The 13,588-nt window shown below is 42.7% G+C and overlaps 1 protein-coding gene across 3 annotated transcripts in view; it reads right to left on the reverse strand.

Moving 5' to 3' along the window:
* Nucleotides 1–4,339: 4,339 nt before the first annotated feature.
* Nucleotides 4,340–13,588, reverse strand: part of LOC110508658 (pre-B-cell leukemia transcription factor 1) — a 73,201-nt gene continuing 63,952 nt past the window's right edge. The window contains exons 3-9 of one of the 3 annotated variants that reach the window (XM_021589348.3): nt 12,371–12,618; nt 11,210–11,400; nt 10,791–10,926; nt 10,291–10,450; nt 9,122–9,234; nt 7,967–8,056; nt 4,340–5,794 (exon numbers count right to left, since the gene is read on the reverse strand). In XM_021589348.3, coding sequence (XP_021445023.3) covers nt 5,702–5,794; nt 7,967–8,056; nt 9,122–9,234; nt 10,291–10,450; nt 10,791–10,926; nt 11,210–11,400; nt 12,371–12,618 — 1,031 coding nt within the window. In that variant the 3' untranslated portion in view covers nt 4,340–5,701. Of the gene's footprint in view, nt 5,795–7,966; nt 8,057–9,100; nt 9,235–10,290; nt 10,451–10,790; nt 10,927–11,209; nt 11,401–12,370; nt 12,619–13,588 lie in introns of all 3 variants that reach the window. The other 2 variants (XM_021589347.3, XM_021589349.3) reach the window with 2 other exon arrangements.

The raw sequence follows: 13,588 nt of genomic DNA on the forward strand, positions 1-13,588 counted from the left end.
TTTATGTCTTAGGTTGTAGGAGCAGGTGTTAGCATTTTCACATATCTGTGACCAATGGTTCTCCTCAATTTCTTCCTTGAGATCGGTTTCCCATTTTGTCCTTACAGGTTCTGAAACATCAGGTAGAGTTTCAATCAACCGCTGATATAACTTGGCTGTCACGACTTCCGCCGAAGTTGGTCCCTCTCCTTGATCGGGCGGTGTTCGGCGGTAGACATCACCGACCTTCTAGCCATCACTGATCCAATTTTCATTTTCCATTGGTTTTGTCTGGTCTTCCATCACACCTGGTTCCAATCCCATCAATTACATGTTGTGTATTTAACCCTCTGTTTCCCCTCATGTCCTTGTCGGTGATTGTTTATTGTAAGTGTTTGTGTACGTCTATACTGGTGTGTGTCGGGTTATGTTACCCGTTGATTTGTATTATTCTGTTTTCCGGTGGGTTTTTGTTAATAAACTGAGCCGTTGGAAACACAGTTATTTCTCTCCTGCGTCTGACTTCTCTGCCACCAGTTAAACACCCTTACATGGGCAATCAACTTCTTTCGCGTAGCAGCATCTTTCAGTATTGTCTCTATGCTAGATGCATTAGGCTAATCCAGATTCTGCTGAAGCGATTTCATTGAATAAAATGAGTTGAAAGAACTTAAAGAAATCAGCCTTGGATAATTCAAATCTTTCTTGTAATTGATTGAATGACAGTAGAGATCCATTATAGTACACATGTTTAAAATTCATGTTGCTACTTCGGAACCAGGACTTTAAACATTGGAGGTCAAGTGGGATTATTCCAAACAGGGGTGCGTGATGATCCATCTCATGAATTGATTAACATTTTCCCAAATACAAATGGAATTGAGAATCATTGGATTGTCTCTTTTTTTCTTCAACGCCTTGGACCCAAAGTAGTGAATATAGTGTATTTTGGATCATAAGGTATTACTTTGGTGGCTTTGATACTTCTCCATGAGTTCATGAGTTCACTTCTTATATCTGGAAGGAATGAGTTGTGACATTCATTGCAGGCCATTGTCATTGAATGACCTAAATGAAATGATAGGGTGGCCATGACAATTTTGGGAGTGTCAGCAAGCTGTCAAGTACGGTGCTGTGAAATGGACTTCAGACTATGATCATGTCACAAACAGTATACCATAATATGAACATCAAGTGATGGGCAATGCTCTCCTTTGGTTTTCATCATTTTAATTTTGCCTGAGTTGAGAGGGATCAAGGTTTGGACACTGATCAAGTGTGTGTGGTCAAATCGTTTTGATGCCATCTCTGCTCTTAGAGAAAGAGTCCTGTTTCCTCTCAGCCCTGGGGCCGGTGAGCAGTCCGGCTCTGGCATTTCACCATCCCTCAGCAGTCAAGCCTAGTGTCTATCTATTCTACAGCCCTCTCTGCCTACTGTCCCTTTCTCCCACCATCACACACTATATTTAGGCAATTATGAATATGCAGCAGTTGTGAAAGTAATTCTGCCAGACATGCCACTGTCCAGCCAAATAATGTCTTCATTGGTAGTATAGAGGGTTTTACCCAACAACAACGTGGCCACTCCAGCTCCACTGTCTGTTTCATTCAAGGGTACGAGACAACAAGAGGAAGTGATTGAGTTCCTGGTTGACCTACTTACAGGAGATAACACCCTCCACATGCTAGTAAGCACACACACACACACACGCACACACATGCGCGCGCACATGCACACGCACATGTCTTAAATGTCCCCTCTGTTTATTGGAAAGGGTCTCACAAGATTTGACTTGTGAGATGTTGCAGCCTTCCATCTGCCCGTCCTTATCCAATCAACCGTTTGTGGAGAGGAAAAATCCCTCACTATCTTCATAATGTCCACACCATAGTACTGGTATCCATAGCAGCACGGACATCAACATAGCCATGGTTTACTGTTCTATTTTTCAAATTGCCCACATTGGCCAATTCAGATAAACTGTGAAATATCACTGCTTTGGATGACAATGGTCATCTTCCGTCTGTGTGACTCTCTGATGTCCATCGCCTGGCTACAGCTCAAATGACCTTTACCAGGGAAGCTCTCTGAAGAACACATCCTGCCTGACGCTTTGTACTGTGGGCGGCCTAGTTTATTTCTACGGAAGGAGCTGTGGAAATGTCAGATAACATGTGGCAAAGGGGGACCGGACCATTGGTTGTCTAAACGGTGTGAGGATTTGACTGGCACAAAAGCTCTTGGAAAACACTGAAATTGAACGTCCTTCATGTTTGGCGTAACAAAACACTCCAGGGCTTCAACATTTCCATAACCTAAGGGTTATGCTCACATGCATATAAACTGTTAGAGCCAAAACCCTTCACAATGCCCTCGTTGTCAGATGTGACTCTTAAGGTCATATAACAAAGCATGCTGCAGGCCTTCACATCAACTAGTAATGAAAATGCCTGAACATTGATTAGATACATGTTTGACTATAAATAAGCGACAGAATGTTAAAAATAGAATACAAATATTTTTCTGATATCCGTAATCCTGGCATGTTATTTCATAACTTTGACAAGACCAAGTGAACCAGAATACTATCTGAAACATATATGTAAATGTGTGACAAATGATTCAAAAACACAGCAGTATTTTATTAAAGAACAAATGACATGCATTGTATATATATATATATATATATATATATATATATATATATATATATATATATGAACCTCTCCTTTCAGCTATCAAAACAAAAAAGCTATTTAATATGGAGTGTGTTATCATATTGCATTTATTGGCAAACAAGCATACGTATTTCTAAATCTGGATCCGGAGCAAATGGGTTGTAGAGCTCAGGGTCCCTGTAGAGTATCAAGTAGTTGAGATTCACTTGTAGTTAATACGGGAGTTGCAGACAGTTTTATTGAGAGTTATTCAAAAATGAATAAATTATGAATACTTCTACTTTGGCACAACAAATCAATTAATTAGAGGGGACATGGCAAGTGAGCTTTTTTGAACTTGTTAGTACATTGTTTGGGAAGCTGAATTTACAATTAACAATTTGAAAATATCAGTATATTATTCTTGTTTTCTCGCTCAAATATTCAATGATAAAATGCCATTGTTTTGTCTTGATGTATTATATAGTAGTATAATAAGTTTAATGTTGAAAATGTAGAAATGATGGTTCATCAAAGAAAGTCAAGTACAATGTTCACAGAATCACATCATGAGAGAGCTAATTGACAAAAAAATGGGAACCATGAAATGCAACAGCACACTATAAAAAGTAAATAACAAAATACTAAAGAATAACTATAGTCCACACAACTTAAGGACAAGTATATCAAATGTCCAAATATCTTTGTTTGTCTGAAGGAATTTTCACATCTCTAGTTTTGCTATGGACATTACAGACCTTTTGGCACAACATTCAAAATGCTCATGAATTCTGAGGACTGATAGAAGTCAATTTAAGAAGTGAACAGCAAGGACACAGGTGACATTCTTGATACGGTGAAAGAAAGAATGCTGTCATTTACTGTAACATTTTGTAATGCAAATTCAAATGGCAAAAAAAAAAAGAAGAGAAACAGAAATCAACTCTGGGTTTCAAGAACAATATAGTTCCATTGCAGGAGAGTGCCTTGGAACAGTGGCTGAACAATGAACACTGAATCACAGGAAAACAATGGATCTTCTGAGCTATGTCATGGGGTAAAAAGCATCTCATGACCTGCGCATCACGGCTACTGTTCAGTCCTGGTGTTACCTGCATCAGCGGAGCTAGGAGTAACTGAACCATATTAACGTAACGACTTCCCTGTTTAACTACATTCTCATTCCATGTACTCAAAAACAAACTGTTACTACACAGATCCTTGACAGAGATTTTCTCCAGAAAGCGTTTCTTCTACAATGGCTTTTCAATTAGGCAGCATTGTTCAGTTGGTTTTCATTTTCCCCCAGTTAGGATTGCTGCACCAGTATTGGGACAGTTGGCAAAAGGTAAAGTGAGAAATCTAATATATAAGTATATGAGTGAATGTAGCTAGATGGGTTACGACCTCTAAAAAAAACAATAGATCAACAAATATAAGAGTTTTGGTTAACAGTAGCATTTGGCGACTAAAAAAACAGATGAATTTGAAGTGAGACAGCGAACGAGGAAATGACATTAGACAAGGACAAAATGACTTGATGTTTTCGCCACTTTGCCCATTATGTCTGCTCTTATTGGGCCCCATAGGCTCCAAAACAATCAGACACAGGAAGTGATTCCAAATGACTTTCAGATTGAGACGATGTGTTCTTTTGTTTAGTTTATTCTCACTGGAATGAATGACGTGATTCAAACTCGTCTGGGTTGTTGATGACAGGTGTTTATTTCCTTTTTTTCTCCTTTTACACATGACATAACTGTAACTTCACACGTTTACCTCTGATGAGACACTGATACTCAATGAGGTGGTTGTTAAAAAGGAAGGCTTTCCTCAGGCCCTCAGACAATCAACAGCACATACTATGTAGCTTTTTCCCAATATCCACACTAGCATACTTAGAATGAAGCATGTATTGGGTATGCATTCTAAGTGGTGCGTAGCCTGGCTGACACGCGACCCACGTGCTGTGACATCGAGAGCCTGGTGTTAGCAAGACTAAGTGGCACGCTAGTATGGATATCAGAACAGAGCCCTATGAGTGCTTGTGGGCCCACGGGTCTCCTGCGTTCTTATCAAAGGGGTCATGGGGCAGAAGTTTATAAATCAGGAAGACACACATCTACAATGTATATTCAATTGTCTACTCAATTTCCATTAAATCCTTTAGATTCGCCAATGAGCATTCTCGTACCAGCATGTTTTCCTTTTCTAATGCCTTCCACCCAGATTGAAGACCTGCTAGTCAGGGTGAAGGGTCCTCAGAGTTCACTAGGCTGACCTGCTTTCCCTAAAAGTCCTCTACGGAGAAACTAATAGAAAAACATTTAGTAAATCAAGTTCTAAATCTTCTTGGTTATTTCCCTGTGGGAGAGGGGAACGCGAACACAGTTCATCAAGCACACACTGTAAACAGGGGAGCAACATTAAAAGCCTACATGGCGTACCATCGAATAGGCCACCCACTGGGCACAGATGTTAATTCAACGTCGGTTCCACATTGGTTCAACGTCATTTCCTTGAAATGACGTGGAAACAACGTTGATTCAACCAGAATGTGCCCAGTGAGGAGGGACCGCAAAACAAAGAATGGCGAAGTGCTTCTTCCTTACAATGACAAAGTTCATGTTTTACAAAACAAATCATGTTCTTTCATATTTGTTTACTTTTTAGTCGCTGAGAGGTAGAATTAAGCATTTGAATTGAAGTATACAGGTTTGGTTGTCTAAATTTATTTTATACTTAATATCATCGATATGAGTAAACCCATCACAGGTAAGTAAGCAATCCAGCCCTCTGAATATCCTGTGAAATCTGTACAAACATTTGTATTAAGAATTTTTGTATCGTTTTGATTTTTGCTTTGAAATTCCTATTACTGTATGTATGCATCTCAAATGTCCCGTAGTACTGTAGCTGAGGAAAGGTTGCTATAGTTATGGTTTTCACAGCACCCCTGAAATCTACAGGACACTGTGTAGTATGCCGCTATGTTTAGGACTGTGATTGGCTCTGCCAGTTCATCGTTGGGTTGTGGTGATGGTGTGTGTGGAGGGTCAAATAATCAGTTGGAGGTATCCGAGTGAACACTTCCAGGTCCTTCTATGGGCGAGGTCACTGACGAGGGGGTCGGAGCATCCTGCCATCCACCATTTGTCTGTGGAGCAAAAATAAATCAATCACATTTCTAGAGATAAAATTGTGAGACAATTTGTTGTATGCCTCAGGACACATTTCCTCATAGATACAGGAATAATTTCACATACTGTGTATTATTTTAGCTATATCTGTAGCTAACATGAAACTCTTGAACTGACAAACATCCTTTTGCACTCTGCGGGATTATGCATCTTCCAAATATATTACAAGTACAATTACTCTATCAAGGCACTACAATATAAGACTCCATCTCCCATCTGTCTCAAAATGGCCTCATGTACAGACAATAAAGAGACATGTTATTGAAAACATATAGACAGCTCTTGCACACAACCTCCAAGAGGGTTGATGGGAGAATCAATTATATCAAATTATCACATCCGCTACTGGGATGAAAATATAATGGGTTTGTAAAATAGGAGGCAATTTCAATTCCCAGAAGATAGGTAGGCTAAAGAGCATTTGGGACATTAACGGCAATTTCCATGCCATCGGTGAAAGCTGTTGGAGATGGGCTTTGGCACCCTCTTATTTTCAAAACCTGTTATTTCACATAGAGCCAGTCTTTCATCACATTTGAACCGAGGGGAGAGAAAAGAAAACGTTTAAAATCTTCAGCTTTGGTGACACCCTCCGCCTATTTCACAGCCGTAATTACTGTTCAATGATAGAAGAGGAGAGGTCTGCCATGTGAACGCTGCTTCCTGCCTCAGCTCAGTCATTAGAAACCTCAGAATGAGTGGAAATTGTTTAGCTGCACAATGAAAAAGATCCATCCAGGATCGAAAGCTTCTACAGAAAAAATAATAACATGATTTCTACAATTTAAAAGAAGAAGTGTTTTAGAATGACATAATCTTTTCAGTGTTTGGATTTGGCATAGGCCTATTTATTAGGCCTATTTATTAGGCCTATTTATTAGGCCTATTTATTAGGCCTATTTATTAGGCCTATTTATTAGGCCTATTTATTAGGCCTATTTATTAGGCCTATTTATTCACTGCAAGTTGATGTTCGAATACTTTCAAAAATAATTGCATTCAGATTCGGCTCAGATTTTGAGGTATGGGGCAGAAGGTCCCAATATCTGCAGAGACAGATGTGTGTTTTAGACTGATGAGCTGCAAATGTGAATGCCCGTACTGTTTGGCCAAAGGCTGCCTCCCAGAAACCACCTTCTATGCATCCATTGACTAACATACCGCAACCGACCGTGCTCTTATCATCGGCCATTTTCATCAGCCCTCATTTAGCTTAGTTCTAACATAGTTTACTGAGGAAGCTAATGGAGGGGTTGAATGGAGAACGTCTTCCTTCCACCACTACATCATTTTTTGGCATCTTGTCTAGGATATTACAGGGCGCGCTGCTGTCGGCGTCATTGTGGTTGTTGGACGAATGATGCGACCAATGCGCTCAGACTGCTGGCCCAGACCCCCTCTCAGCCTGCTGTGACTGTCTTATTGATTCCTCTCTCTACAACACAGCCTGTCACTGTAGATCTTAACACTACACCCACCCCCTCCAGTGTTCCCAGCCCTGCCCTGCCCTGACAAAATACCCCTTTCAGAACATGCTGTTCTTAACATCAGCTTGTCGAGTTATTTTAGGGTGGTAAATAAATTGGACTGGAGCTTGTACTCCAGGGCAATTTTTTATTTTTTTATTTCGACCCCAAATGAGGTCTGTGCTTCTTTTCATTTGGTGCCATGTGAGCTGAGTGTTGGACAGGCAGGGGGACACCTGTGGCCTTGCTCCTGTCGGCTGCAGGTGCCTCGCTAACACTAATGTCACCAGACAGACGAGCTCTAAGAGCGTCCGTACGTCCAGCCGACCGGCTTCTCGCTCTGTCTGACTCCTGCCTTGTTGCCTGGCGCCCGGGGCATGACCGGCACAGGGGCCGTTGCCTGGACAACAGCCCAGCCACCAACAGGCCACTGCTAACTAAGTGGCATCCCACACCCGTTAGCTTTGAAATAATTGGGCAAAGGGACAAACTGAAACCTAATAAAGGTATTGCATCGGAAACAAAAGAAGAATAGCTACAGAAGTATAGTATAGAAATAGTTAGCTTCTTTTTCTTTCAAAGAGACCAAAGTAAGAATAGAAAGGCAATATTGTGATGAAATGACAGACGGTTGTTGTTGTTTTTTGGTGGTAGTGTTCTTACGTTGATGCCCTGTGGACTGTACATCTGGCTGGCGGCGAGACTGTCACTGTATCCTCCTGTCTGGCTGATAACATGGCGAAGAGTATCCACCTGGAACACACACACACAGAGAGAGAGAGAATTGTGTGGGTCAGACAGACAAAAGCTAGACATGACAAAGACCTTCATGCATAAGGTCAGAGAGCAAAAGGGTATCCTGGGAAAGGTTACAGCATCGGTTTAGAATGATCAGGTTCAACACAAAAGATATCACAATTGAACAAAGACAAATGACCACAAACACCATCACGAGGGATCTTCTATGAATATCTGGTTAAAATTCAAAGAGGAACAAAACTGCAACAAATTGACTATTTCCAATTGCTTCTACGACTCAAAATTCATCTTCACTCCTCAGCGTCTGGGAAGACATTTTGAAGTGCGCAGCCAAATTACCTTTTGACAAGGACATTGTTTTTCAATGAACTATCAACCCAGGAGACCTCTTATCCACCTTAGGGGGTTAATCCTACGCATATTTATGAAACACCTGAGCATTTGGAGAGTTGATTTAAAAAGAAAGGAGAGACGGATGGAGGGATAGGGCTGGGGGGCTAGAGGGGGTTGAATCAAATGAGAATGTCACCGCGGGTGGTAATCCTCCCACCCAACCTATTGTGAGTGAGACTCCCTCCCAATCCCAACACTCAGAAACTCTGTGCTGGCCATAGTTGTCCAACAGGGCAAGGTCAGAGGACTGTTGTGCACCAGTGGCTACGACAACTGTTGTCAGGAGTGTTGACGAGTCTTGTATTGTTTCCAAAACTGTCTGCAGTCGTCTATTCATTCATGAGCCTGACAATGGCCGCCATATTAGTGCTATGGCTAAAGGCCACGTATAACCTCTGTCTCACGGACTAGGTCAAGTGACTCTGCTCTGGGCTTTTGATGATTTCAATGGAACATTTCTAGGCCGGACAGTGCCTGAACAACTGAGCAGGGAAATTCAGTCTTATAATATAAGACCTTATATGGCTGTCCGCCGTGGTTGGTTGACTTTGCCTTCAACGGGCCACAAATTGGCCACTGTATGACTGCTAGCTGGGTTCCTATCTACATGACAACTAGTGTACCAATAATTCATGGGTTACGTACTAGTTTCTGCGAGGATCCTACCTGGGACTGAACGTTGGCCCCTACCCCAGCCCCCTGGTATGAGTCCCCATTCAGAGCCTGCACACTCATGAACAAGTCTCCGGAGTTTGACATGTTAAAAGAGCCAGCAGAACCTGGAAGGACAGACAGTGAAAGAGAGAACGAGAGAGAAGTGGGGAAGGACGGTGGAAAGAGAAGAGAGGAAAGAGGAGTTAACACGATCATGCAACCGAAAAAGTGCAGTCAGGTGGGTTAGTGGGAGAGGGTTGAAAGCCAAATGTGGTGTTGTGAACAGGGAACGACATCAGTGACCAATCACCATCTACACTGACTATATGTACCTATGGAAATGTACTGGCAAGGGATGTTCTAAGCATAATATACTGTACTAATACAACTATACCAACTACTACTTCTGTGGTAATTATGATGATAATCATATTATCAAGAATATTGAGGTTAAGGGTTAAAACCGGGGTGAAACAAATAGCAGAATAGATGTCTTGCAGTTTAAGTTCCTTGCTACCGGACCGGTTGGCTCATTAAGGAAGTGCTAATCGATCAGCAGGAAGTACTGAAATAATCCTATTTGTCCTTTAATGGAGCCAAACTCCCCAGATGTTAAAGGAGAACGCAGCCTAACTTGATTTCAAGGCAGAAAAAACACAAGACTAGACCATAGCCCAACACAGCTGAAGAGTCAACATGATGACAAAGGACTAGGCTGGGACACCACAGGATAGTTATTTCTCTAACCAAGACTCCAAGAGTTCAATATGTCTACTGTGTTCACCCGACAAACCCCAGAGAGAGAGGGACTAGGCCACAGGTTATTGGGCCAGTTTAGGAAGGGGGGGGGGGGGGGGGGGGGGGGTGCAGACAGTATTTTGTTATTCAAAAGGAACAGAGCCGAGACTGGATTCTTGAGTTGGGGCCCAGGGTTGGGTAAAGCCAGGTTTTCTAATCAGTGCTCTACACCTCTCTGCTCAACTGTGTCATATTTCTGAATTGAATTGTCCATACTACTGTAGTGTGGATACCTTTCAATGTAGCTTATACAGTATAATGCTTCAGCACTCTATATGATCTAGCATTGTTCAGTTGGGTATACCATGCAGCCAAACTAACATTAACAGTACTGACTTGGTACCATACTGGTCAAATCCGTTATGGCTGGTATTGATACTGACCTGCAGAGTTGGGGGTGGAGGGGGAGTTGGCCTGGCTGCCATGGGCTGATACATTGGTTGCACTGACAGCTGTCTTCGCGGCGTACATGTTGGCTTCCTCTTGGAACTTGCCAATGTTTTTCTTGTATCGGATCCTCTTGTTTCCAAACCAGTTCGATACCTGTAACATAAAGTACATATTATCATTATGTTTTACATGACAAGAAATTAAACTAAAGTTTATTACAACGATTGTTTGAGCAAGGTATTATGTAGAAAACACATCTTTCAAGAAACCAGATTGTCAAGAAACCAGATTCCCATTGAGAGTGACACGAGCTCTGGTCAAAAGCAGTGCACTATGTTGGGAATAGGGTGCCATTTTGGATGCAGTCTCTTCTAGCGGACTTCCTGTGACATAGCAGTGTGAATGCAATTGTCGAACAAAATGGCCATGCTAGCTAGATAGCTCATAGGTTTATGTGGGTCAAGAAAGAAGACTATGTGGCGGCATAGTGTACCTGTGACACTGTGATGGAGCACTTCTTGCCCAGCTCTTCCTTGGCCTCCTCACTGGGGTAGGGGTTGGACAGGTGGGAGTAGAAATACTCATTTAGGATCTCTGTTGCCTGCTTGTTGAAGTTCCTTCTCTTTCGTCTGCAGAGAGAGAGAGAGAGAGAAATATATAAAATATCACATTTACAGGTCATTTCCTTCATTACAGTATATTAGAGAGAGATAGCTGGACTACGTTGTCTCCATCATCGCACTCTACAAAAATCTGTTGTCTTTGGTGTAGAGCGACCCAGGATACACTCTGTTTTTTATTTATTTTTATCAGCAGACACACGCCGAGAGAGACACACACAGACACGTCACACACACACACACACACACAGACACGTCACACACACACACACACACACAGTCCCACACAGACCTGGCGTCGAGGAAGCGTGAGCGTAGGATCATGACGGCCTCGCAGGTGCTCTGTTTGAGCTGCATCTGAATGGAGCTGAACTTGCGGTGGATGATCCCCACCATGCGCTCGATCTCCTTGGGAGAGATGGGCCGCGTGCGACTCTGCTCCCTCAGCAGGTTCATCACATGGGTGGTGAACTCGTTACATGCCTAAAGACAGACACACTCATATGAGGCAGATAGCAATCGCACGCACTTGGACACAGTAGAGAAGTAAGACACTGCTAGCATTGTGCGTATTACCAGTATCATAAGTAGTAGTAGTAATACTATCGATGTACAGTAATGTGGCAGTAATGCATTGCGGTGCTGTGGCAGAAACAACAGCAGTGGATGGGGTAGACAAGCAGTGAGAATGTCTTTGTCTATTGAGGAGACCTTTTCTTCAATCGTGAGGAAGAAAGTGACAAGTGAAGACGTCTAAAATGACAGGAGGCTTTCATTCCTGTTCAAGTTCAGCAGGTTTGAACTGTCTTCCTGTCTCTCTCTCGCTCCACTTCCCTCTCTGTCTTTTCACTCAGTGTCTCTCTCATTCTCTTTCTCTGTCAGAATCAGTCACTGGGAAGTGTCTGCTGTGTTTGGGGACAGGGGAGTCTGTTGATTGTCAGCACCAGGGTCGTGTCAGTTGAAACGAGACTCAGTTCATAGCAAACAGCCGTTCCGCCCGTACACTCAGTTGCAGTAGTACACGTAGCGGTGACATGAGTATTCTCAGGTGCAAATGTAACACTGTGACAGGAAGTGATGACGGGCCTGCTTTGAGATGATGACAGGCGGTAATATATTTGACATCAATGGGAAGGACGGGATGCTCTCTTGGCATAGGACTTGTGTGTGACTGATAAAATGATTGCCAGCTGAAAAGGGATTTCTGAAAGCGTGGTTGTGTGCACTGACTTGTGTGCAGTCAGAGTGTAGTGAGATTGCAGTGGGGTCGTCTATTGGAAGGGAGAGAGGACAGTTACAAGGGTCCTCAATATGTAGTGAGATGGCAGAAATCAGAGCTTAGGCATAAAAGGTTTACCTATAGGAAGTGAGAGGGGTTGTGAGGGTCTTCTTAGAGCAGAGAGGGCTTATGGGAAAGGAAAGAGCGTTTACGAGGGGCGTGGTCTGTCCTCACCTGTTCATACTTCTCCAGCTCTGTGTGGTAGATCCCGCGGATCTGAGTCAGCTTGGCCCGGTAGTCTGAGTGTTCTGTTGAGTTGTCCTGGCCCACCCCTCCTCCCGCTGCTGCCGCCGCTGCTGCTGCTGCCGCAGACCCGCCCCCTTTCTCTGGTCCGGACACGCCCTCCGCCAGCAGCATGTTGTCCAATCGCATGAGCTGGGCATCTGGAGCATCGTCCTCCTGGGTGCCACGGATACTGAGCACTGTAGAGACAATAGTTAGTAAGAAACTTCTCTAGTGATGTAAAAACGGACACAACACTGATGCATTGCAAAGTCTGATGATCAGCACTGCGAAGGAAAGAGGCCCAGTTAATATGAATGAACAGTGTTTGGGTGAGAAGTGGAGTGAGTGTACCAGTCACCAACGGTGAGAATGCAGTCTACTACTGTATTTTCTTCTTACTATAGTCTTCAACCTGTTCTGTGTGAAATATGACCATATCTTTAATAGCCCATGACTGTGTCATAAAAACCTGGATGTTAGTGAGCCTGGCAGCACCCAAGATAATAAAACTATCATCTCATTGATTTTGAATATCATTTCATGTAAATAATTAACACAGACTTCCATGAGAGTTCATTTTCCTTTGCACTCCAGGAGAGCAGATTACGATATTTACTCAGTGGCTAAAACAATAACGTTGTGTCATAAAAAGATTAGAATCTTCCCGGTCAGCAAACTAATAATATCATCATTCATAACCTAACGGGTTAAAATGGTGTAATAAATTAAATGTCTAATATCAATATAGATCATCTCAGTGATAAGGGACAAAAACAATGTATCAACACTGGATTAAAATAAAAAGATAAGATGCTGCCTTAGTCTTATTTATGCATCACAGTCACATCTTGATAATTGTTTTTTAACTTAAAGATGCACTATGCAGAAATCGCTCCACCATTTTCTGGTGGCTAAAATGCTGTCCGTGTTCACACAGTTTGGGGTGTCCAGTCACAGTGATGGGTGTAGTGGCCCTAGTTTGAACCTTGGCCTCACCCCTCACACCCCCACAGACACTGAGCTCTCTGCTACCTCCCCCCTCCAGCCAGTACCACAGAGTGCAGAAGGATGTTTCATGGCACATACCCCCCAATGCACACAGATACACATTTATATACCCACCCCCACACCTACAAAAATGTTAACTTGTGACTGTTCACTTTATGT

The sequence above is a fragment of the Oncorhynchus mykiss genome, chromosome 28 (genome assembly GCF_057628025.1).
Source record: "Oncorhynchus mykiss isolate SJ-2025 chromosome 28, ASM5762802v1, whole genome shotgun sequence".
In the NCBI taxonomy this organism is placed as follows: domain Eukaryota; kingdom Metazoa; phylum Chordata; class Actinopteri; order Salmoniformes; family Salmonidae; genus Oncorhynchus; species Oncorhynchus mykiss.